This window comes from Phyllobates terribilis, unplaced genomic scaffold, assembly GCF_046119375.1.
Source record: "Phyllobates terribilis strain yellow unplaced genomic scaffold, ASM4611937v1 Scaffold_99__1_contigs__length_5935540, whole genome shotgun sequence".
NCBI lineage: Eukaryota > Metazoa > Chordata > Amphibia > Anura > Dendrobatidae > Phyllobates > Phyllobates terribilis.
Window position 1 is genome coordinate 5,223,471 of NW_027362859.1, and position 25,334 is coordinate 5,248,804.

At 43.4% G+C, this 25,334-nt stretch overlaps 1 protein-coding gene across 1 annotated transcript in view; it reads right to left on the reverse strand.

The window, feature by feature from the left end:
- Window positions 1–25,334, reverse strand: part of LOC141198716 (uncharacterized) — a 105,446-nt gene that overhangs the window by 44,507 nt on the left and 35,605 nt on the right. Inside the window, exons 2-7 of the mRNA XM_073663134.1 lie at window positions 17,365–17,514; window positions 17,056–17,235; window positions 16,858–16,981; window positions 16,677–16,774; window positions 13,711–13,801; window positions 301–1,782 (exon numbers count right to left, since the gene is read on the reverse strand). Of these exons, the coding sequence (XP_073519235.1) occupies window positions 301–1,782; window positions 13,711–13,801; window positions 16,677–16,774; window positions 16,858–16,981; window positions 17,056–17,235; window positions 17,365–17,457 (2,068 nt within the window). The 5' untranslated portion in view covers window positions 17,458–17,514. The remainder of the gene's footprint in view (window positions 1–300; window positions 1,783–13,710; window positions 13,802–16,676; window positions 16,775–16,857; window positions 16,982–17,055; window positions 17,236–17,364; window positions 17,515–25,334) is intronic.

The following is a 25,334-nucleotide window of genomic DNA, read 5'->3' on the forward strand; positions in this document are numbered from 1 at the left end:
TGTGCAGAAAAAATCCTGACCATGTCCACAGAACTTGCAGAATGTCATAGGAAGTCATGGGATAAGGTATGCAATGCATTTCTGGAGCGTTTCCGCGCTGCAAATCTGCACCAAAAAACGCACCAAAAACGCATAGTGGGCACACAGCCTAAGTGTGTCTTTCCAAATTAAATATTTCCCACATTAAGAATATAAAAAAGGCTTCTTCCTTGTGTGACTGCTCTGGTGAGTAAGAAGAGATGATTTATTTGCAAAACATTTTTCATGAAAATGGCTTCTCCCCTGTGTGAGTTCTCTGATGTGTAACAAGAGTTGATTTCTTGGTAAAACATTTTCCACATTCTGAACATGAAAAAGGCTTCTCCCTTGTGTGGGTTCTCTGGTGTATAACAACATCTGATTTCCGGTTAAAACATTTCCCACATTCTGTACATGAAAAAGGCTTCTCCCCTGTGTGGGTTCTCTGGTGTATAACAACATCTGATTTCCGGTTAAAACATTTCCCACATTCTGAACATGAAAAAGGCTTCTCCCCTGTGTGGGTTCTCTGGTGCATAACAACATCTGCTTTCCGGTTAAAACATTTCCCACATTCTGTACATGAAAAAGGCTTCTCCCCTGTGTGAGTTCTTTGGTGACTAACAAGATTTGATTTCTGGTTAAAACATTTCCCACATTCTGAACATGAAAAAGGCTTCTCCCCTGTGTGGGTTCTCTTGTGTATAACAACATCTGATTTCTGGTTAAAACATTTCCCACATTCTGAACATGAAAAAGGCTTCTCCCCTGTGTGAGTTCTCTGGTGTATAACAACATCTGATTTCCGGTAAAAACATTTCCCACATTCTGAACATGAAAAAGGCTTCTCCCCTGTGTGGGTTCTCTGGTGTATAACAACATCTGATTTTCGGTTAAAACATTTCCCACAATCTGAACATGAAAAAGGCTTCTCCCCTGTGTGGGTTTTTTGGTGTATAACAACATCTGATTTCCGGTTAAAACATTTCCCACATTCTAAACATGAAAATGGCTTCACTCCTGTGTGAGTTCTTTGGTGCTTAACAAAATTTGATTTCTGTGTAAAACATTTTCCACATTCTGAACATGAAAAAGGCTTCTCCCCTGTATGCGTTCTTTGGTGATTAACAAAATTTGATTTTATAGTAAAACATTTTCCACATTCTGAACATGAAAAAGGCTTCTCCCCTGTGTGAGTTCTTTGGTGACTAACAAGATTTGATTTCTGGTTAAAACATTTCCCACATTCTGAACAGGAAAAAGGCTTCTCCCCTGTGTGAGTTCTCTGATGTTTGATAAGACTCGATTTCTCTGTAAAACATTTTCCACATTCTGAACATGAAAAAGGCTTCTCCCCTGTGTGAGTTCTCTGGTGACTAACGAGATTTGATTTCTGGTTAAAACATTTCCCACACTTGGAACAAGAAAATATATTCTCTGCTGATTGAATTTTTTGATGTTTAAGAAGAGACATTTTGAGAGGAAAACTATTTCCATATTCAGAATGTGAAAATGGCTTCTTTGCTTTAGGAGCAACTCGTTTTTTAATGCTTATTTTGTGACTTTGATTTTCCATAGTGGTCGGTAATGAATCAGAAGACAGGACGTGTTTCAAAGGATCAGATGACAGATCTTTGCTGTGAAGGGATGATGGTTTATCTGGAGTAATAGAATTCACTTCAATTGTATCCTGTGGGATCTCAAGATCATCTGATTTAAAAATTGAAGATATCAGCTGTCCGTCTGATCTCCTAGTACAGTCATCTACCAAGAATAAAACCAATTATTATTTTTGAATTAAATATCCTTGAATTTTATAGTTTTGAAAATTTCTACTTAAACTGTCTGTAAAAATATTGAATTATTCACCAAGACAATGACAGTTCACAGTCTAATAGAAAACCTCATAGCGTGAACCAGTAAACTGTGGTGTTCAACTGTTTGTTCATTCTGCCTCCCAAATATGAAATAAAAAGCCAAACAATGTTATGTACAGTGGGGAAAATAAGTATTTGATACGCTAATGATTTTGCAATTTTTCCCAGCTACAAAGAAGGGAGAGGACTGTAATATTTATCGTAGGTACACTTCAACTGTGAGAGACAGAATCTAAAAATAAAAACCAGAAAATCACATTGTATGATTTTTAAAATAATTAATTAGCATTTTATTGCATGAAATAAGTATTTGATCACCGACCAACCAGCAAGAATTCTGGCTCTCACAGACATGTTAAGTTTTTCTTTAAGAAGCCCTCCTACTCTACACTCATTACCTGTATTAATTGCACCTGTTTGAACTCGTTACCTGTATAAAAGATACCTGTCCACACGCTCAATCAATCACACTCCAACCTCTCCACCAAGGCCAAGACCAAATAGCTGTCTAAAGATCCCAAGGACAAAATTGTAGATCAGCACAAGGCTGGGATGGGCTACAGGACAATAGGCAAGCAGCTTAGCGAGAATGGAATAACTATTGACACAATTATTAAGAAATGGAAGAAACACAAGATGACTCTGAATCTTCCTCGGTCTAGGGCTCCATGCAGGATCTCACCTCGTGGGTAAGGATGATTCTGAAAAAGGTCAGGAATCAGCCCAGAACTACATGGGAGGTCCTGGTCAATGACCTGAAGAGAGCTAGAACCACAGTCTAAAACATTACCGTTAGTAACACACTACGCTGTCATGGATTAAAATCCAGCATGGCACAAAAGGTCCCCCTGCTCACACCAGCACATGTCCAGGCCCGTTTGAACTTCTCCAATGACCATCTGGATGATCCAGAGGAGGCATGGGAGAAGGTAATGTGGTCAGATGAGGCCAAAATAGAACTTTTTGGTATCAACTCCACTCGCCGGGTTTGGAGGAAGAAGAAGGAAGAGTACAAACCCAAGAACATAATTTGGGGGTGATTTTCTGCAAAGAGAACATGACGACTGTACTATATTGAAGGGAGGATGGATGGGGTCATGTATCGCAAGATTTTGGCCAACAACCTTGAACATAGGTCGTGGCTGGTTCTTCCAGCATGACAATGACTTGAAACACACAGCCAGGGCAACTAAGAAGTGATATCATAAGAAGCATTTCAGGGTCAATGTTGCCCAGCGACAGCCCCAAAACCTGAAAGATCTGGAAAAGATTTGTATGGGGGAGTGGGCCAAAATCCCTGCTGCAGTGTGTGCAAACTTGTTCAAGAACTAAAGGAAACATCTTACCTCTGTAATTTCAAACAAAGGTTTCTGTACCAAATATTAAGTAAAAATCATGCAATGTGATTTTCTGGATTTTTTTTTAGATTCTGTCTCTCACAGGTGAAGTGTACCTACGATAAAATTTACAGATTTCTCCATTCTTTGTAGGTGGGAAAACTTGAAAAATCAGCAGTGTATCAAATACTTATTTCCACCATTGTAGGTGAAAATAATATCAATAAAAACTTCTACTCATCTCACAAAAAACAAGCCCCCAACTCAGGTCCATCATCTGCCAGTGTAATAACAGAGGTTTCCACATTATTAGTGGCTCAAAGGTTCTAGAAAAGCAACATGGCTTCCATACACCAATCCCGCAATATCCGCTCTCCCAAAGTCAGATCTCCCCCTCGCTTATGAGCCTTGCAGTGTGTCCAAACCACATTTAGCATCCATGTATTTGGCATTACTATAGTGAGAAGAACCCACTTAATTTATGGTATGTGAGTGCCCAGATTGTGCTCCAGGAGACAATGTGTTGGGTAATAAAATGGAATATTTGCAATTTTCACTCTCCAACATCCACAGTGCAGAAAGTGCCTGTGGAATCAAACTATGGATATGGAAACTAACAGTGCAATAGTTACTTTGTGTCCTTCTCCTATTGGGGAGAATCAAGCAAACACTGGTGGAGCTAGTAATTCTATCTTACCAGTGGTGAATAAGGATAGTGGTGTTTCTAATGATACAGAGCAATCATCACTAGTTGATTTTGGGTTAAATGAATTAAATTGGTGCAACCTCAACGCTGAGTGTGAGTGCATTGGATTTTTCTATTTTAACTATCCATCCTGATTCCCAAAATTCCTTACCAACAATATCTCAATCATTAAGTGTAGGGCATACATCATTAGAGGAAGGTTCCACTGATAAATCAGCGAAGCTACCACCTCCACAAAATATAACTTCTTCAATAGAATTGTTATCACCAGCTGTAATATTAACTAATGAAACTGCACCGCCTCTCAATGGTAAAAAACACACCGCTCCTTTATGATACAAAAATCCCAATTTTTTCAGCCGGCCCAAGCTCGCCAACCAAAAAGAAAAAGAAATATCAGGGATGTAGGGGGCGAGGTAGAGCCATCCCAAAAAATAGCAGCCCTGTAGGATTTGCTAATTAAAAAGACAAAGCCATTAGGGTAAATATTGAGGAAAGAGAAAAAGATGAGAAGCAGAAAATGGTAGGCAGTTTTAACCAGTCTCACCACACCTTATCTGAGGGTCAGATCTCACTATTGAGTAGAGGACTCTCTTTTTGACCTGTTTCAAGTTTGAATGTTTTCAATTTATATGTAGATTTGAATGAGTACTTTAGGAAATTGATGTTAAAACGTCACTTTATTATTGAAGAAAAACGTAAATCAATAAACGCCAGTATACCCCTTGCTAATAATGGAGTCGAAAATCATGTGCCCGCTATGGGTTTCCACCATGTTCCACTAGGTGGTAAATCTCATTTTTATCCTACTCTCCATAAGGGAAGTCATCTCGAGACTTTTCAGCAACTGATTTTAAAAGACATTCGCACTTTTACTCGTATTAAAAAGAGGGATAACCTGACGACTCCAGAAAGACAAGCCATCTCTAGTTTACGGAAGAATAAAGGAATAATTATTAAGGAAGCTGATAAGGCGGTGGTATTGTGGTGATGAATCGGGGTTAGCACACTGGAGAAGGTTTGCAGATACTCAGTGATACTGATTATTATAATAAATTAGATTGTGATAATTCTGTCACCATCTTATGGAATATAAAAACTTAACTAAGGGAGCCCTTAGGGAGGGGATCTTGGATGTGAGAGAGAAAAGATTTTTGGATATATAATTTTTTCAGACCCCTTATTTTTATTTCCGACCCAAGATCCATAAAAGTACTACCAATCCCCCTGGTCGCCCCATCATTTCGGGGATAAAATCTATTACAGCTAATTTATCAAATTATGTCGATTTCTTTTTACAAAAATATGTGATTAGGCTTGAATCTTATTTAAAATATTCTTCACATTTTATTAGCTTGTTGAGGGATTTACCTCCCTAGGAGGAGGGCGGAATGGTGGCTCAGTGGTTAGCACTGCAGCACGGGGGTCCTGGGTTCAAATCCCACCAAGGACAACATCTGCAAGGGGTTTGTATGTTCTCCCGGTGTTTGTGTGGGTTTCCTCCGGGTTCTCCGGCTTCCTCCCACACTCCAAAGACTGATAGGGAATGTAGATTGTGAGCCCCAATGGGGACAGTGATGATAATGTCTGTAAATTGTCTGAGTTATAAAGTGCTGCGGAATATACTGGCACTATATAAATAAAAAGATTATCATTATTATGTTTTTTGTGAGTTCCTTATACTTCAACATTACACATATTTTGGGTTTAGAGGCTATTGATCATTATTTGTGTTCAGATACCTCTATATTTTTGGAACAGAAAAGGTTCTTATTAGAAAGTATTGAGTTTATCTTAAACAATAATATTTTTTCATTTGAAGGGACCACATATAAACAGATGAGAGGTTGTGCGATGGGGACGAGATTTGCCCCTAGCTATGCAAATTTATTTATGGGGAGGTTTGAGTCTGTCTTCATCGTACAGTCCCATCTATATACTAGACATATATGTCTCTTTAGGAGATTTATAGATGATTTTTTCTTTGTCAGGACCGGTACCCATGAGGAAGCATCTATATTTGTATCTGAATTAAATAATAATACCCGGGGTCTTAGTTTTTCATCTAATATATCCAGTTTAAGTATTCAATTCCTTGACGTCCTGATTCAAAAAAACCCAGAAGGAAAGATAATCACCATCAAGCATTTCAGGTGGATGTGAATAGTTACCTAGCATATGATAGCAACCATCTTCCAGCCTGGGTGCGTAATATTCCCTATGGACAGTATTGGAGAATTAGGAAAAATTGTAGTAGAGATGTGGATTTTATTAATGAATCTAGGATTTTAAAGATGAGATTCAGGGAAAAGGGATATCCTGACAAATTATTAAGTGATGCATATAAGAAAGCCAAATGTTTATCCCAAGAAAAATGCTTGGAAATGATAAACAATAAGGGGAATCTGGCCGGACCTACCACTGTGGTAAATAATGAGACTATTAAACCATTGAGTGCTGAGTATAGTCTCGTTACAACATTTAGCCAATATAGTTATTCTTCATAACCTATTGAAGACGTATTGGTTCATTTTATCCGGTGATCCGATTTTGGGCAAGCAACTGCCGGCCAAACCAAGGATTATATATTAGAGGTGTCAGAATCTGAAAAATGTGTTAGCGCCTAGCTCCACATCATTGACTAAGAATTATATAAAGTATAAAAATATAAACCAAGGAAGGGGGGATGGGTGCTTTAGATGTAGAACATCAAGATGTGTCTGTTGTGGGATCATTAATAATGGAACAAAAACTTTTAGTTTGCCCACCACGGGGGAGACTTTTCAGATTAGATGCCGGACAGACTACCAGTCGTCATATCTATATATATAATCGTCTTATCCCATCTGTCTGTCTGTCCAGGAAATCCCGCGTCGCTCATTGGTCCGGCAGAGGCCAATCAGCGACGCGGGATTTCAGAAAAAAAGATGGTGGCCGTTAGCGGCTCATCTGCGGAACGGAGATGCAGCCGGGAGATGACCGGCACGAGGCATTCATCTCCCGGCCAGTAGCAGCAGAAGGACTTTGACCGCCGGCGCCGCTGACCTCCATGCGGAAGGGAGGACCGGGGAGCGGCGCTGCGGGTCGGGATACTTCTGCTGCGAGCAGCCACTCATATCCCGGTTTCTCGCAGCGGAAGTAGCCGCACAGGCAGCGGCGCTGACATCCATGCGGCTAGGGTGTCAAGGGAGGACCGGGGAGCGGCGCTGCTGGTCGGGATACTTCTGCTGCGAGCAGTCGCTCATCTCCCGGCTTCTCGCAGCAGAAGTAGCTGCACAGGCAGCTCCGCTCCCCGGTCCTCACCAATACGATTCCGCTCCCCGGTCCTCACCAATATGATTCGCTGATTGGTTGCGGCCGGAGAGCGCGACCAATCAGTGATCTTGGCGCAAAAGTTAAACACCGCTGTGCTGATTGGTCGCGGACGCTGCTCGCGACCAATCAGCGATCTTGCCGACAAATTTAAACACTGCTGTGCTGATTGGTCGCGGACGCTGCTCGCGACCAATCACCGATTTGGGCGCAACATTTAAAAAGCGGCCGCGACCAATCACCGATCTTGGCGCCACATTTAAACACTGCTGTGCTGATTGGTCGCGGACGCTGCTCGCGACCAATCAGCGATCTTGCCAACAAATTTAAACACTGCTGTGCTGATTGGTCGCGGTCGCCGGCCGCAACCAATCAGCATTATTGGCGCCAAATTTAAACAACGCTCTGCTGATTGGTCGCAGCCGCCAGCCGACCGTGACCAATCAGCGAGATTGGCGCAAAATTTAAACAACGCTCTGCTGATTGGTCGGTGCCAGCCGACCGCGACCAATCAGCGAGATTGGCGCCAAATTTAAACAACGCTCTGCTGATTGGTCGCGGATGCTGGTCGCGACTAATCAGCATTATTGGCGCCAAATTTAAACACCGCTCTGCTGATTGGTCCCGGTCACCGGCAGCGAACAATCAGCAGTATTGGGGCCAAATTTAAACACCGCTCTGCTGATTAGTCGCAACCACCGGCCGCGACTAATCAGCGATTTTGGCGCCAAATTTAAACACACTCTCCAGTACTCACTAACACGGTTCGCTGATTGGTTGCGGCCGCCGCCCGCAAACAATCAGCAGTATTGGCGCCAAATTTAAACCCCGCTCTGCTGATTGGTCGCGGTCGCCGGCCGCGACCAATCAGCAGTATTGGCGCCAAATTTAAACACCGCTCTGCTGATTGCTCGCGGTCGCCGAACGCGACCAATCAGCATTATTGGCGCCAAATTTAAACACCGCTTAGCTTATTGGTCGCGGTGGCCGGCCGCAACCAAGCAGCGATATTGGTGCCAAATTTAAACACCGCTCTGCTGATTGGTCGCGGTTGCCGGTCGCGACTAATCACCATTATTGGCGCCAAATTTAAATACCGCTCTGCTGATTGGTCGCGACCACCGGCCGTGACCAATCAGAGATATAGGCGCCAAATTTTAACACCGCTTTGCTGATTGGTCACGGTTGCCGGCCGCGACTAATCAGCGATTTTGGTGCCAAATTTAAACACGCTCTCCAGTCCTCACTAACACGGCTTGCTGATTGGTCGCGGCCGCCGCCTGCGACCAATCACCGATATTGCCGCCAAATTTAAACACTGCTTTGGTGATTGCGCCCTTTCGGCCGCATACATATTCTAGAATACCCGATGCGTTAGAATCGGGCCACCATCTAGTGTGATATATTTGTTGGAGTGCACATGTGGCCTACAGTATGTAGGTCGCACCATACAACCAATGCGCGCCAGGCTAAATAAACATCGGCAGAATATTAGAAATGGAGATTTGTTCCATAGTTGTCAAAGCACTTCTTAGAAGATCAGAAAGATCCAAAATATCTGCACCTTACGATTATTGATCATATATCTGACACGGTGCATGATAGATAGAAAAGGTTGGTAAACCGGGAAAATTATTGGATCTATAAGTTGGGAACTTTATCCCCGGAAGGTCTGAATCTCTGACTTGAAAATATTATTAAGTAAGTTATATAATTTATGTAGAATTGAAAAATCTAGTGGATATTTATTTTTATTAGGTTTTTAATATGAGTGTAATTATGAATATATGCAGCTTTTACTCTTTTTATATTCTTCTTTTATTTGTATATATAGTTTTTTTCATGTAGTTTTATTTTAGTGTTGATGTTTTGTCTCTGTTATCAGCCAAGTCAGGTTGGCCCTTAGAAAGGGGATTTGAGGGTTAACTGGTCAATTGTTGGCACCTGCTGGTTAATTCTTTAAACTTCTATATAAAGTGCTTGTGTGGTAATATTGGCCATCACCTGATGAAGGCGGCATTAGCCGAAACATGTTGTGAAGCCATTTGATTAATAAAAAAAATGATGGAGTAACAAATACCCCGGCCTGCCGTCACCTTGCGCCCCATTGAAATCCACAGCAACTTTGTATTCTTGATTCCCTCTTGGGTGGGCGGTTGGGGGCTGCAGATATCAGCTTATTAACCGTTTACAAGGACCCGCGGTGATGTCACACCCCATGTGATTCTGTCAGCCGGTCAGCCTGAGACCCGTGCGGGGTGCGGTTCACGCCGGAGCCTTAATCCGTGGTTTTGCAGCGGTGCGCAACCACACAAGGTTAGTCAATCTATTTTCCGGTTTCCTCCCCTCAAAGATCACCGGGTATACACAGGAGCGCCTCTCTTTTCTTCTTTTTTTTTTTAGGATGTGGAATCAAAATAATCACACTACTTCTAAAGATTATATCATTCAAGGTTATAATTTCCAAAATGGAGTCACTTTATGTGGATTTCTACTGCTCTGTTTTTCTGACATTTTGTCATATTAGGGCTTCTATAAATGGTGGGTCCCATCTCCTCTGGGATCTGCTCCTGCGAAGTCTGCTTCTCTCACCAGGAGCCGCCTTATTCATCCTGCAGGCGGCGCTGATGATGGAGGAGACGTCAGAACCAGAAGCTCTGGGAGGCACAGGCTCTGTCCAGCCACTAAGATTAGGGTGCCTGGGACCAGTAGTACCATCCAGTCTGGCAGTATGGGTGTGTGTGCTGTCCAGCTGGAGTAATCTGCTCCCTACTTCAGCCAACTGGAAAGCACCACACCCTACTAAAGCTGGAAGCATATTGCCGGAAGCTGCCAGATACAGCCTTGTTCTCCTCTGGTTCAGTCCTCTGTGCTCAGCTCCCGGCTTGTGTATTTGTTTCTGTTGTGACCTCGGCCCGTTTACTGACTACTCTTGTGTCTTCTGATTTTTTATGTTCTCTGCCCTCCTGGTTCTGACCCGGCTATCTGACTATTCTTCCCATCTCACACCACAGAACAGCAGGTAACACCGTGGCCCAAGCCTAGGGGTCTCTGTGTAAGTCCAAATCCATGTAGAGGGGTTAAAAGATGATGAGCAAGGCAAACCCTGGGATCTGGAAAATGGAGTAGATAGCGCCAAGCCTGTTTGTGGTGGCCATCTTTTGAGCTGCCAGGTGACCACGAACAGTGTCCCCAATATATTGTGTCTGCAAACTATCCCAGCAAAATCTGCATTCAAATAGCTAAATGTCGCTCCTTCCCTTCTTAACCTGCCATGTGCCCAGACAGTAGTGTACAACCGTATATCGGGTATTGTAGGATTCAAGGAAAATAATTTGTAAGGTCCATTTGTTTCCTATTATCCTTTGAGAAGAATTTCAAAGTTATCACCACATAAAGTGACACATGTCAGATTTGAAAAATGGGCACTGATAGGAACAGAAAACTGGCTGCAGGAAGGGGTTAAATCAGAGAAATTTGGGCACTAACTACTATAGTCAAAAACTGACTATAGACAATAACACATCTACTGAAATGATCAAACTCAACAGTCTCCATCAGAGAAAAATGAGTAACTAGTGGTGAAACCTCTCTGGGGTAATTGGAGTATGGGGCTCGGTGGCTCTTGGGAATCTAAACTATCGTAAGGGTATGTGCACACGATGCAGAAATGCTCAGGATTTTTTCCTGAGCGTTTCTGCATCTCCCTGGCAGGAAAAAACGCATGCGGATTGTACATGCGGATTGTACATGCGGATTGTACATGCGGATTGTACATGCGGATTGTACATGCGGTTTCCTGCCAGGGACATGCGGATGTGAAGCGGTCTTCACTTTCATTTCCGCATGCGGGTTGACAAGCGCTTCCCAAGCGATTTTAGCATCACTTGGAAAGTGCTTGTCAACTTCACACTATATAAATCCATGCAAACTGCATGGATTTATATAGTGTGTGAATTTCAAAAAATAAAAAATAAATATATACTTTACCCTCTGATGGCCCCCGGTGTCCTGCTTCGCTCGGTCCGGCTACCGGCAGTGAAGACTGAAGGACCTGCCGACGTCAGCGTCACGTGACCCGTCACATGACTCTGACGTCAGCGAAGGTCCTTCTTCATTCAACCGCGAAGTGCCGGGAACCAAGCAGGAGCGCTGCGCGGGTCGTCAGAAGGTAAGTATATATATATTTTTTATTTTATTCTTTTTTTTTTAATGGTACCTGGGTCTGGATGAGAGTCCTCTCATCCACACCTGGGTACTATCCGCACATTAGACCGCATGAAAAGCGCATCAACATATACAGTAATGCGGATTCCATGCGGTCTAATGCAAGTCAATGGCGCCAAAAAAGCAGCGTTTCCGCAAAATTAATTGACATGTTGCGGATTTTTGAGCGCAGCGTTTACGCTGCGGAAAAATCCGCATCATGGGCACAGCACATGCGGATTTCAATTGGAGAACATTGCTGCCCTTCTACCATGCGTTTTTCATGCGTTTCCGCAACTGCAAAAACGCCGCGGAAACGCATTAAAAACGCATCGTGTGAACTCAGCCTAAGGGACAATACTTTCTGTCTGATGAGTTTCAAGAAGAAATATTAGACATTTAAAAATAACTTTTTATAATAGTGCAGAGCTGAGGTGTCTTAAATTTAGATCTCGGGCATTTGGAAGAGACAATGGAGATCTATTTTTTAAAGACTACCAGGGAGTTACAGACTCACATAAGTGAGGCAGGCTGATGCAACCACAAATCAAACTTTCATACAGAATAAACCTATAAAAAAAGACATTTTTTTATTCTATGTTACATCCCCAACAACAACGTATGTATGAGGGGAGAACTCCAACATTAAACCAGAATTGCACTAATTTATGGTGGACCATTGGGGCTACTATGAGTCCTGACTATAAGAGTAGAGAAAGTATTAGCGCCCCCATTTCAGGAGAGATTGTGCAGTAATCTGAATTCCTTAGGATTGAAAACATAATGGAATTTATGACGTGGAGTGAATCCATGAAACCAGGGCTGGAGCCAACACATCTCCTGCAGGTGTGAATAAATGTATATTACAGCCATCAGCCACGCACAGCTTAGAGATATATCATGGCACAGGTGTAATGTTTTTTGTGTAGTTGGCCCTCACTGCACATTTAATGTTATCAATCATAAAAGTGAAGTTTGGCCACAAAGACTGGACCTGGTCTTGTAGGGACCATATGAGCACATTCAGCAGCACAGAAAGTTTTTGCATCGCCATATTTTGAGAGCTATAATTTTTCCATAGTTCGGCCAACAGAGTCATGTGACAGCTTGTTTTTTGCGGGACAAGTTGATGTTTTTATTGGTACCATTTTTGGGCACGTGACATTTTTTGATCGCTTTCTATTCCGATTTTTGGGAGGCAGAATAAACAAAAAACACCAATTCGGGAATTGTTTTATTGGAGTTCTTTTTATGCCGTTCCACGTGTGGAAAAATTTATAAGATCGCTTTATTATTCGGGTCAGTACGATTACAGCCGCACTACATTTATATTGTTTTTTAGGTTTTGGCGCTGTTACACAATAAAAATGATTATTTTTTTTTTTTTTGCATCGCTTTATTCTGAGAGCTATAACTTTTTTATTTTTCGTCTGATGGAGCTGTATGGCGGCTTTTTTATCGCGTTTTATTCCATTTTTTGTTTGGCAATATGATGATAAAGCACCGTTTTTTGCTTATTTTTTTTTCTTTTACGGTGTTCACTAAAGGGGTTAACTAGTGGGACAGCTTTATAGGTCAGGTCGTCTGGACGCTGAAATACCAAATATGTGTGCTTTTATTGTTTTGGTTTTTTTCATATATTATTTTTAATATATGTTGCAAAAATATATCTTTTAAATATATTTTTACAACAGGCTGATCGCAGTTATAAGACATAGCAGTGCAGGATCACTGCTATAACTAATAAACTGTCAGCTCTGCAGACACAAGTTACTTTGATCATGCACTGCGCATGATCAAACTAACTTGCTGGGGCTGGTGACCCGGATGTTGTCATGACCCGGATGTTGTGACCCCGCTGCTGTCCCTCTGCTCACTCGCTAAATGCTGCAATCACATCGATTGCAGCATTTAGGGGGTTAAAGTGCTGGGAACGGTGCGGGCACTGCGTGCCGAGTGTCAGCTGTCAGAATCAGCTGACACGGGCGGAGATTGCGCCCGCACAGCCTGTGTGCGGGTGCGATGGCCATGTAGTAATAATACGTACCTGGTCCATAAGGTCCAGGGCACAGGGACCTTAAGGACAATGTCAGAAAGGGGTTAACAGTTTTGTGTAGGGGAGAATGTTGTGGTCTAGAGGAAGAATGGTGATCACACGATTGTGAAACGGTCGGACTACACCACCGATAAAGCAGCCACAGCCGGTGACTGAGAAGAATCTGTGACTTCTCTGCATTTAGTGGTTACTACTCACCTGGGTAGTCATATGTAGGAATCTCCTCTTTACACCGCTCATCACCCCTCACATATGTCTCTGTAGTATTAATATGGGTCAGATCTTCACCCTGAAACAAATATTGTAAAAGTCACAAACAGATGGAGAAGTCCCATCTATGATCAGCTCTAATCCTGCCATCTCCACCGTTCTCATTACACAAATATAAAACATATAATCAGGGCCGGCTCCAGGTTTTTCTGGGCCCCGGGGGAAAGAGTCTCAGTGGGCCCCTTTAACACATACCACGATTCATGATGCACAGATACCGCAGAGAAATATATATATAGTACAATGCCGAAGATTTCACTTCTTACATTACATGAGTGATATCTATTGTAAATTCCACAATAGCTCAGAAAACAGTGAATCTCTCCACACAGTATACTGGCCCCCATAAAATGCTCCATACAGGATACTGGCCCCCATATAACGCTCCATACAGAATACTGGCCCCCATAAAATGCTCCATACAGAATACTGGCTCCATATAAAGCTCTATAAGGAATACTGGCCCCCATATAACACTCCATACAGAATACTGGTCCCCATATAACGCTCCATACGGAATACTGGCGCCCATATAACCCTCCATACAGGATACTGGCCCCCATATAACGCTCCATACAGAATACTGGCCCCCATATAATGCTCCATACAGAATACTGGCCCCCATAAAATGCTCCATACAGAATTCTGGCCCCCATATAAAGCTCCATACGGAATACTGGTCCCCATATAACGCTCCATACGGAATACTGGCGCCCATATAACCCTCCATACAGGTACTGGTCCCCATATAACGCTCCATACAGAATACTGGCCCCCATACAACGCTCCATACAGGATACTGGCCCCCATATAACGCTCCATACAGGATACTGGCCCCTATATAACGCTCCATACAGAATACTGGCCCCCATATAATGCTCCATACTGGCCCCCATAAAATGCTCCATACAGAATACTGGCCCCCATGAAACGCTCCATGCAGGATACTGGCCCCGATATAACACTCCATGCAGGCTGTTCCCCCCATATAATGCCCCACGCAGGCTGTTCCCCCCACATAATTCCCCATGTAGAATGTCACCCCCCCCTTATAATACCCCATGCAGGATGTCACACAGACCCCCTCCCTTACAATGCCCCATGCAAGATGTCATACACCCCCCCTCCCTTATAATGCCCCATGCAGGATGTCATACACCCCCCTTCCTTATAATGCCCCATGCAGGATGTCACACCCCCCCTCCCTTATAATGCCCCATGCAGGATGTCACCCCCCCTCACTTACAATGCCCCATGCAGGATGTCAGACCCCCCCCCCCTTATAATGTTCCATGCAGGATGTCACACACCCCTCTCGCTTATAATGCCCCATGCAGGATGTCACCCACCCCCCTCCCTTATAATGCCCCATGCAAGATGTCACTCACCCCCCTCGCTTATAATGCCCCATGCAGGATGTCACACACCCCCCACGCTTATAATGCCCCATGCAGGATGTTACACACACCCCCTCTCTTATAATGCCCCATGCATGCTGTCACAACCCCCCTCCCTTATAATGCCCCATGCAGGATGTCACACACCCCCACCTCACCCCCCCCCATATAATGCCCCATGTAGGATGTCACACACACCCACCTCACCCCCCCATATAATGCCCCATGCAGGATGTCAGACCCCCCCACCTCACCCCCCCCACATAATGCCCCATGCAGGATGTCAGACCCCCCCATTTCACCCCCCCCACATAATGCCCCATGCAGGACGTCACACACCCCCACCTCACCCTCCCCATATAATGCCCCATGCAGGATGTCACCCCCCCACCTCACCCCCCCCATATAATGCCCCATGCAGGATGTCACACACCCCCACCTCACCCTCCCCATATAATGCCCCATGCAGGATGTCACACACACCCACCTCACCCCCCATATAATGCCCCATGCAGGATGTCACACAGCCCCACCTCACCCCCCTATATATTGCCCCATGTAGGATGTCACACACCCCCACCTCACCCCCCCATATAATGCCCCATGCAGGATGTCACACACCCCCGCCTCACCCCCCCATATAATGCCTCATGCAGGTTGTCACACACCCCCACCTCACCCCCCCCACATAATGCCCCATGCAGGATGTCACACACCCCCACCTCACCCTCCCCATATAATGCCCCATGCAGGATGTCACACACACCCACCTCAGCCCCCCATATAATGCCCCATGCAGGATGTCACACCCCCACCTCACCCCCCCCATATAATGCCCCATGCAGGATGTCACACACCCCCACCTCACCCTCCCCATATAATGCCCCATGCAGGATGTCACACACCCCCACCTCACCCTCCCCATATAATGCCCCATGCAGGATGTCACACACCCCCACCTCACCCCCCTCCCTTATACTGCCACAGGCCTCCATTCAATTAAAAAAAAAAATCAAATACACACCTCACTCCTCACCTGCGGCCGCTGCTTCGGACTCCTGCGTCACCGGCCTCATCCCGCTCTGCGCTGTGACTGCGCAGGAGAGAGTGCGGTGTAAAGATGTCACCGGGCCCTCTGACCTGAGACATCACCGCGCCCTCTGACCTGAGACGCCACAGTGCAGCAGCTGCGGAGGATGCAGGAGCTGCTGCGGAGGCAAGGGGAGGGGTAAGTATTGTGCCGGGGCCCTGAGCAAGCGGGGGGAGAGCAGGCGCTGACACCGCTCTCCTCCGTTCACGGCTCCCATAGGGCAGCGGGGAGCCCGACGGCGAGTGGGTCCCTCCGCCTGCTCAGGGCCCCGGCATTTGCCTGGGTGTGCTGGGTGCTGACGCCGGCCCTGCATATAATACTGGTGGATAAAACAAGACTGAGCACAAGACCTTCACAGCCGTCTACACATCATAGGGGAGATCTCATGACACCTTCTCTCCATCTACCTGATGATCCTGAGGAACATTGGGATCTTCTTGTTTACAGTCCTGTGGAAGAAGAGGACGGGGACATCTCTCTGGTGTTGTCCTCTTAATGGATAGATCTGGAGGAAACACATACAGGGACTGAATTCATTCTTTACATACAGATAATTATAGGCCGTGTGTATTTAGTCCTGTCTATTACCTGGAGATGTGAGGGGCTGGGGAACCTCCATCATGATGTCTTTGTACAGATTTTTGTGTCCCTCTAAATACTCCCACTCCTCCATAGAGAAATAGATGGTGACGTCCTGACACCTTATAGGAACCTGACACATACAATAATAATGTCATCACTGCAATCCCTTCATAGCGTTACTGTATAATGTCCCAGCAGTGTCACCTCTCCAGTCAGTAGCTCAATCATCTTGTAGGTGAGTTCTAGGATCTTCTGGTCATTGATGACCTCATGTATCAGGGGGTGAGATGGAGGTCCTGTGATTGGGCTCAGGGGTCTCGCCCATTCCTCAGACACAGGGTCCTGACAGCGCTCACTAGAGGTCTTCTTCACTACTGTGTAATCCTGATTATGGAGACACACATTAATAAATCTCCCTCCAGACATTTCCAGAGTCCTCACCTCTCCAGTTCTGTCCATCTGTTATTCCCATAGATAAGAATGATGTAATGTGACGTCATCAGAATCTCTCACCTCTCCAGTAAGCCGGAAGAGGATCTCTAGGGTGAGGTGTAATATTTTCTCTGCCATCTTGTCCTTATCCATATCCAGTTTTGATGGGTCCATAAGGAAAATTCTCTTATATAGAAGATTGTCACTAAGCAGATCGAATATTGTAGAGACCTGAAGGAAAAGAAGATAAGTAGATGTAACATCATAAAAATCCTGTTTAATAATACAATTACTGGAGATAATTAGGGAAACATATGAGGAGATTTATTATTTTACACTATTTAGTTTTCTTCTTTATATCTGCTAATAAAACAAATATATTTTAGAACACAGCCAACAAGCAGTTTCTTCCTCGGAGTCTGCAGCTGAACACGTTTCTTATAGACTCATCTTCCTTATTGCTAATTGTCATCTCATTTATGGACACTGGAATCGGCATTAGCAATACTGCAGGAGATATTCATTACACGTGACATGAGAAATAACTACTTCATGATGATGACGACATCTTCATCTTCTACTACGGCTCCAGAAACATATTTGGCCAGAGTCCGTCACTGACTACATCACCACCGGCCGTCTATATGAATGTTTCCCGTCTTCCCCAGACTGTAATCTTCTATCACGTTAGATCTCATGTCTGATTCACACACAGAACTTTGATGTATTTAGAAAACCTTTTTTGTTTACACAAATATCGCGGACAGAAATTATTTGATACCAAAGTCTCCATGTACAGTTTTTTATGGGGTTTATTTCTGGCCTTAGGCTTTCCTATATTACAAGAAAAACACCAGAAAAAAAGCAGAAATTAAAATTTTTCAAAAGAAAATTGGCACCAACAATTCTTATAAAAAGAAAAAACAAGCAAACAGCATAAGACAAATTTTGTTATTTTCTAACACATTAAACATTTGTTTTAAAATAATTAAATCCTTTGAGCAGCAGAACATAGATGTTCACCGCAGGGATGGCACAGGTACGGCTGCTACACCAACCCTGGCAGTTTAACCACTTGCTGCTGTCAAAAGCAAACATGGCATCTCGGAAGGTGTGACAGAGTTCAGCTGAATGCCCCTCCTCCCCCAAGTACTCGATAGTATAAGGCTGCCTAGTTACTATGATACTTAAATACCTAATAATGGTGTCTTAACCTGCAATGTACGAAAGTCTATTAGGCCGGGACAGAGGCAGCGTCAAATGAGTTACATTTTAAAGCCCCCATATACATTAGACTAAAGTTGCATGTAATGAATTGGGGGTTGGCTGACTATATAATGTATTTGGGGGCCTCGCGACAGATGATGTCAGGGCAGAGAAGGATCTGGCATCCTCAATTTTGGAGGCTAATTGTTTGTTTTTCCTGTAGATAATGCTCCGCTAGAGGAGTCTGGAGGTGACTCTCTCATACAGACCCCAAGAAAGCTGGAATATTTGTGTGTATGGGGGAGTCGGGAAAAATAGCCATCTGCCAAATGACCGTTCAACCAACACTTATCTCATGTATGGGGCTGTTAAGTACACTACTCAAAAATGTAAAGGGAACACTTAAACATCACAATGTAACTCCAAGTCAATCACACTTCTGTGAAATCAACCTGTCCAGTTATGAAGCAACACTGATTGTGAATCAATTTCTCCTGCTGTTGTGTAAATGGAACAGACAACTGGTAGAAATGATAGGCAATTAGCAAGATACCCCCAATAAAGGAGTGGTTCTGCAAAACATTTCTCTGTTCTCATCCTTTTTGGCTGTTTTGGTCACTTTTGCATTTTATCATTGCTCTCACCCCTAGAGGTACAGTAGCATGAGGCGGTGTCTACAACCCACAGAAGTTGCTCATGTAGTGCAGCTCATCCAGGATGGCACATTAATGAGAGCTGTGGCAAGAAGGGTAACTGTGTGTCAGCACAGTGTCCAAAGCATGGAGCATATACTGTACCAGGAGACAGGTCAGTACACGAGGAGATGTGGAGGGGGCCGTAGGAGGGCAACAACCCAGCATCAGGACCGCTACCTCCTCCTTTGTGCAAGGAGGAACAGGAGGAGCAGTGCAAGATCCCTGCAAAATGACCTTCAACAGGCCACTAACATTTGTCAGCTCAAACTGTCAGAAACAGATTCCATGAGGGTGGTATGAAGGCTTGAAGTCCACAAGTAGGTGTTGTGCTTCTAGTACAACATGGTAAAGGGTCATTGGCATTTGCCAGAGAACACCAAGATTGGCAGATTCCACATTGACGTCTTGTGTTCTTCACGGATGAGAGCAGGTTCACACTGCACACATGTGACAGACGTGACAGAGTCTGGAGATGCTGTGGAGAACGTTCTCCAGCATGACCGGTTTGGCAGTGAGTCAATAATGGTGTGGGGAAGCATTTCCTTGTAGGGCCACATAGTCTTCTATGTGCTCGCCAGAGGTAGCCTGACTGCCATTAGTTACCGAGATGAGATCCTCAGACCCCTTGTGAGACCATATGCTGGTGCGGTTGGCCCTGGATTCCTCCTAATGCAGGACAATGCCAGACCTCATGTGGCTGGAGTGTGTCAGCAGTTCCTGCATGATGAAGGCATTGATGCTTTGGAATGGCCTGTCCATTCCCCAGACCTGAATCCAATCGAGCACATCTGAGACATCATGTCTTGTTCCATCCACCAATGCCGCATTGCAACACAGACTTTAATTTGGTGGAGTCATATTTCCCGACTCTGAAGACCGTATGCTGCCACTGTACTTGGCAGGCCCAGTCCAGATGGTATGGAGATAAATGAAGGAGACCAAAGTCCAAAAATAAACTTTACTTTACTTAACAAGAACTTGATGACAAGTATATATATCAGATAACAGGCACAACACTTTATGAATATTTCTCCTGAATTATGCAGTCAAGAACTTTATGGTTACATGTGGCGTTACATAACTTTTGTTAAAAGCTACAACAGTATAGCAAGCCATTATGGGAAGGTCCATCATCCCTGTGAGGACCATACAGGTTGAGATGTGTCGTTACAGCCCTTGTTTGTCTAAGATAAGGAATCCTTCCTTAATTCCCTTTACTCACAGTGGCATGTAAAGGTTGAAACATCCATGGTCAAAATTACAAAACGGAAAATGGGCCGATGCAAAAGTTTGGACACCCTGATTGGTTAGTACCTAGTAGCACCACCTTTTGCAAGTATCACAGCTTGTAAACGCTTTTTGTAACCAGACAAGAGGTTTTAAATTCTTGTTTGAGGGATTTTCATCCATTCTTCCTTGGAAAATTCTTCCAGTTTTGTGAGATTCCTGGGTCGTCTTGCATGCACTGCTATTTTGAGGTCTAGCCACAGATTTTCAATTATGTTCAGATCAGAGGACTGCAAGGGCCATTGTAAAACCTTCATCTTGTGCCTTTGAGGTTGTCTATTGTGGATTTTGAAATGTGTTTAGAATCCATTATCCATTTGAAGAAGCCATCCTCTTTTCAACATCAGCTTTTTTTACAGATGGTGTTATTGCATTAAGAATTTGTTGAAACTTCATTGAATCCATTCTTCTCTCTACACATGAAATAATCCCATGCCATTGGCTGCAACACAACCCTAAAGCATGATTGATCCACCTCCAGGCTTAATGGTTGGCAAGGTGTTCTTTTCTTGAAATTCTGTGCCCTTTTTTCTCCACATATACCTTTGATCATTGTGGCCAAAGAGTTTTATTTTAACTTCATCAGTCCACAGAACATGTTTCCAAAATGCATCAGGCTTATTTAGATGTTGTTTTGCATACTTCTGACACAGAATTTTATGGTGAGGACTCAGGAGAGGTTTTCTTCTGATGACTCTTTCATGAAGGCCATATTTGAGCAGGTGTCTCTGAACAGTTGAAAAATGTGCAACAACTAAAGAATCTTCTATATCTTTCTGAAGGTCTTTTGCAGTCAAGGGGGGTTTCTGATTTGCCTCTCCAGCAATCCTACGAGCAGCTCTCACTGAAATTTAGCTTGGTCTTCCTTGCTGTTGCTGTTAACTGCCATTTCTTAATTACATTTCGAACTGAGGAAAGAGTGTAAAGATAAGTGTCCTAAAATATGTATGCACATATATATATATATATATATATATATATATTAGTAGACCAAAAGTTTGGACATACCTTCTCATTTAAAGATTTTCCGTATTTTCATGACTATGCTATGAAAATTGTACATTCACACTGAAGGCATCAAAACTATGAATTAACACATGTGGAATTATATACTTAACAAAAAAGTGTGAAACAACTGAAAATATGTCTTATATTCTAGGTTCTTCAAAGTAACCACCCTTTGCTTTGATGACTGCTTTGCACCCTCTTGGCATTCTCTTGATGAGCTTCAAGAGGTAGTCACCAGAAATGGTCTTCCAACAATCTTGAAGGAGTGCCCAGATGTGCTTAGCACTTGTTTGCCCTGTTGCCTTCACTCTGCGGTCCAGCTCACCCCAATCCATCTCGATTGGGTTCAGGTCTGGTGACTGTGGAGGCCAGGTCATCTGGCGTAGCACCCCATCACTCTCCTTCTTGGTCAAATAGCCCTTACACAGCCTGGAGGTGTGTTTGGGGTCATTGTCTGTTGAAAAATGAATGATGGTCCAACTAAACGCAAACCGGATGGAAGAGCATGCCGCTGCAAGATGCTGTGGTAGCCATGCTGGTTCAGTATTCCTTCAATTTTGAATAAATCTCCAACAGTGTCACCAGCAAAGCACCCCCACACCATCACACCTCCTCCTCCATGCCTCACGGTGGGAACCAGGCATGTAGAGTCCATCCATTCACCTTTTCTGCATCGCACAAACACACGGTGGTTGGAACCAAAGATCTCAAATTTGAACTCATCAGACCAAAGCACAGATTTCCACTGGTCTAATGTCCATTCTTTGTGTTCTTTAGCCCAAACAAGTCTCTTCTGCTTGTTGCCTGTCCTTAGCAGTGGTTTCCTAGCAGCTATTTTACCATGAAGGCCTGCTGCACAAAGTCTCCTCTTAACAGTTGTTGAAGAGGTGTGTCTGCTGCTAGAACTCTGTGTGGCATTGACCTGGTCTCTAACCTGAGCTGCTGTTAACCTGCGATTTCTGAGGCTGGTGACTCGGATAAACTTATCCTCAGAAGCAGAGGTGACTCTTGGTCTTCCTTTCCAGGGGCGGTCCTCATGTGAGCCAGTTTCTTTGTAGCGCTTGATGGTTTTTGCAACTGCACTTGGGGACACTTTCAAAGTTTGCCCAATTTTTCACACTGACTGACCTTCATTTCTTAAAGTAATGATGGCCAATCGTTTTTCTTTACTTAGCTGCTTTTTTCTTGCCATAATACAAATTCTAACAGTCTATTCAGTAGGACTATCAGCTGTGTATCCACCAGACTTCTGCACAACACAACTGATGGTCCCAACCCCATTTATAAGGCAAGAAATCCCACTTATTAAACCTGACAGTGCACACCTGTGAAGTGAAAACCATTTCCGGTGACTACCTCTTGAAGATCATCAAGAGAATGCCAAGAGTGTGCAAAGCAGTCATGAAAGCAAAAGGTGGCTACTTTGAAGAACCTAGAATATAAGACATATTTTCAGTTGTTTCACACTTTTTTGTTAAGTATATAATTCCACATGTGTTAATTCATAGTTTTGATGCCTTCAGTGTGAATGTACAATTTTCATAGTCATGAAAATACAGAAAAATATTTAAATGAGAAGGTGTGTCCAAACTTTTGGTCTGTACTGTATGTTTTTTCATACTACCATGTATGCGAATTCATATATATACACAGGTGCATCTCACTAGAATATCATCAAAAAGTCAATTTATTTCAGTTCTTCAATAAAAAAAAAAGGAAACTCATTATATAGAGTCATTACAAACAGAGTGATCTATTTCAATTGTTTAGTTCTGTTAATGTTGATGATTATGGCTTAAAGCCAATGAAAACACAAAAAAAGTCATTATCTCAGAAAATTAGAATAATTAACAAAAAAACATCTGCAAAGGCTTCCTAAGCATTTAAAAAGGTCCCTTAGTCTGTTTCAGTAGGCTCCACAATCATGGGGAAAACTTCTGACTTGACAGATGTCCAGAAGGCAGTCATTGACACACCACACAAGGAGGCTAAGCCACAAAAGGTCATTGCTAAAGAAGCTGGCTGTTCACAGAGTGCTGTATCCAAGCATATTAATGGAAAGTTGAGTGGAAGGAAAAAGTGTGGTAGAAAAAGGTGCACAAGCAACCGGGATAACCACAACTTTGAAAGGATTGTTGAGAAAAGGCCATTCAAAAATGTGGGGGAGATTCCCAAGGAGTGGACTGCTGCTGGAGTCATTGTTTCAAGAGCCACCACACACAAACGTATCCAGGACATGGGCTACAAGTGTCGCATTCCTTGTGTCAAGCCACTCATGACCAACAGACAACGCCAGAAGCGTCTTACCTGGGCCAAGGAGAAAAAGACCTGGACTTTTGCTCAGTGTTCCAAGGTGTTGGAAATCAAGGTCCCAGAGTCTGGAGGAAGAATGGAGAGGTCACAATCCAAGCTGCTTGAGGTCTAGTGTGAAGTTTCCACAATTAGTGATGGTTTGGGGAGCCATGTCATCTGCTGGCGAAGGTCCACTGTGTTTTATCAAGACCAAAGTCAGCGCAGCCGTCTACCAGGAAATTTTAGAGCAGTTCAAGCTTCCCTCCGCTGACAAGCATTTTGGAGATCGAAATTTCATTCTCCAGCAGGATTTGGTAACTGTCCACACTGCCAAAAGTACCAATACCTGGTTCACAAACAACAGTATCACTGGGCTTGATTGGTCAGCAAACTCTTCTGACCTTAACCCTATAGAGAATCTATGGGGTATTGTCAAGAAGAAGATGAAAGACCCCAGACGCAACAATGCAGATGAGCTGAAGGCTGCTATCAAAGCAACTTGGGCTTCCATAACACCTCAGCAGTGTCACAGTTGATCGCCTCCATGCCACGCCGCATTGATGCAAAAGGAGCCCCGACCAAGTATTGAGTGCATTTACTGAACATACATTTCAGTAGGCCAACAATTCAGATTTTAAAATAATTTTTCAAGCTGGTGTTATAAAATATTCTAATTTACTGAGATAATGACTTGTGTGTTTTCATTGGCTGTAAGCCATAATCAACCTTAACTGAAATAAACATTTGAAATAGATCACTCTGTTTGTAATGACGCTATATAATATGAGTTTCACTTTTTGTATTGAAGAACTGAAATAAAGTAACTTTTTGATATTCTAATTTAGTGAGAAGTACCTGTATATGCATGTGCATATACACTGCGTGCCGAATTATTAGGCAAGTTGTATTTTAGAGGATTATTTTTATTATTGATCAACAACTATGTTCTCAATCAACCCAAAAGACTCATAAATATCCAAGCTTAATATTTTTGGAAGTTGGAGTGTTTTTTTTTTTAGATTTTGCTCTCTTAGGAGGATATCTGTTTGTGCAAGTAACTATTACTGTGCAGAATTATTAGGAAACTTAATAAAAACCAAATATAATCCCACCTCACTTGTTTATTTTCACCAGGAAAACCAATATCAGTGCACAAAATTTAGAAATAAACATTTCTGACATGCAAAAACAAAAAAATAGTGATCAGTATAGCCACCATTCTTTATGATGAGACTCAACAGCCTTCCATCCATAGATTCTGTCAGTTGCTTGATCTGTTTTCGATCAACATTGCATGCAGCAGCCACCACAGCCTCCCAGACACTGTTCCGAGAGGTGTACTGTTTTCCCTCCCTGTAGATCTCACATTTTATGATGGACCACAGGTTCTCTATGGGGTTCAGATCAGGTGAACAAGGGGGCCATGTCATTATTTTTTCTTCTTTTAGACCTTTACTGGCCAGCCACGTCGTGGAGTAGTTGGATGCATGTGATGGAGCATTGTCCTGCATGAAAATCATGTTTTTCTTGAACGATACCGACTTCTTCCTGTACCACTGCTTG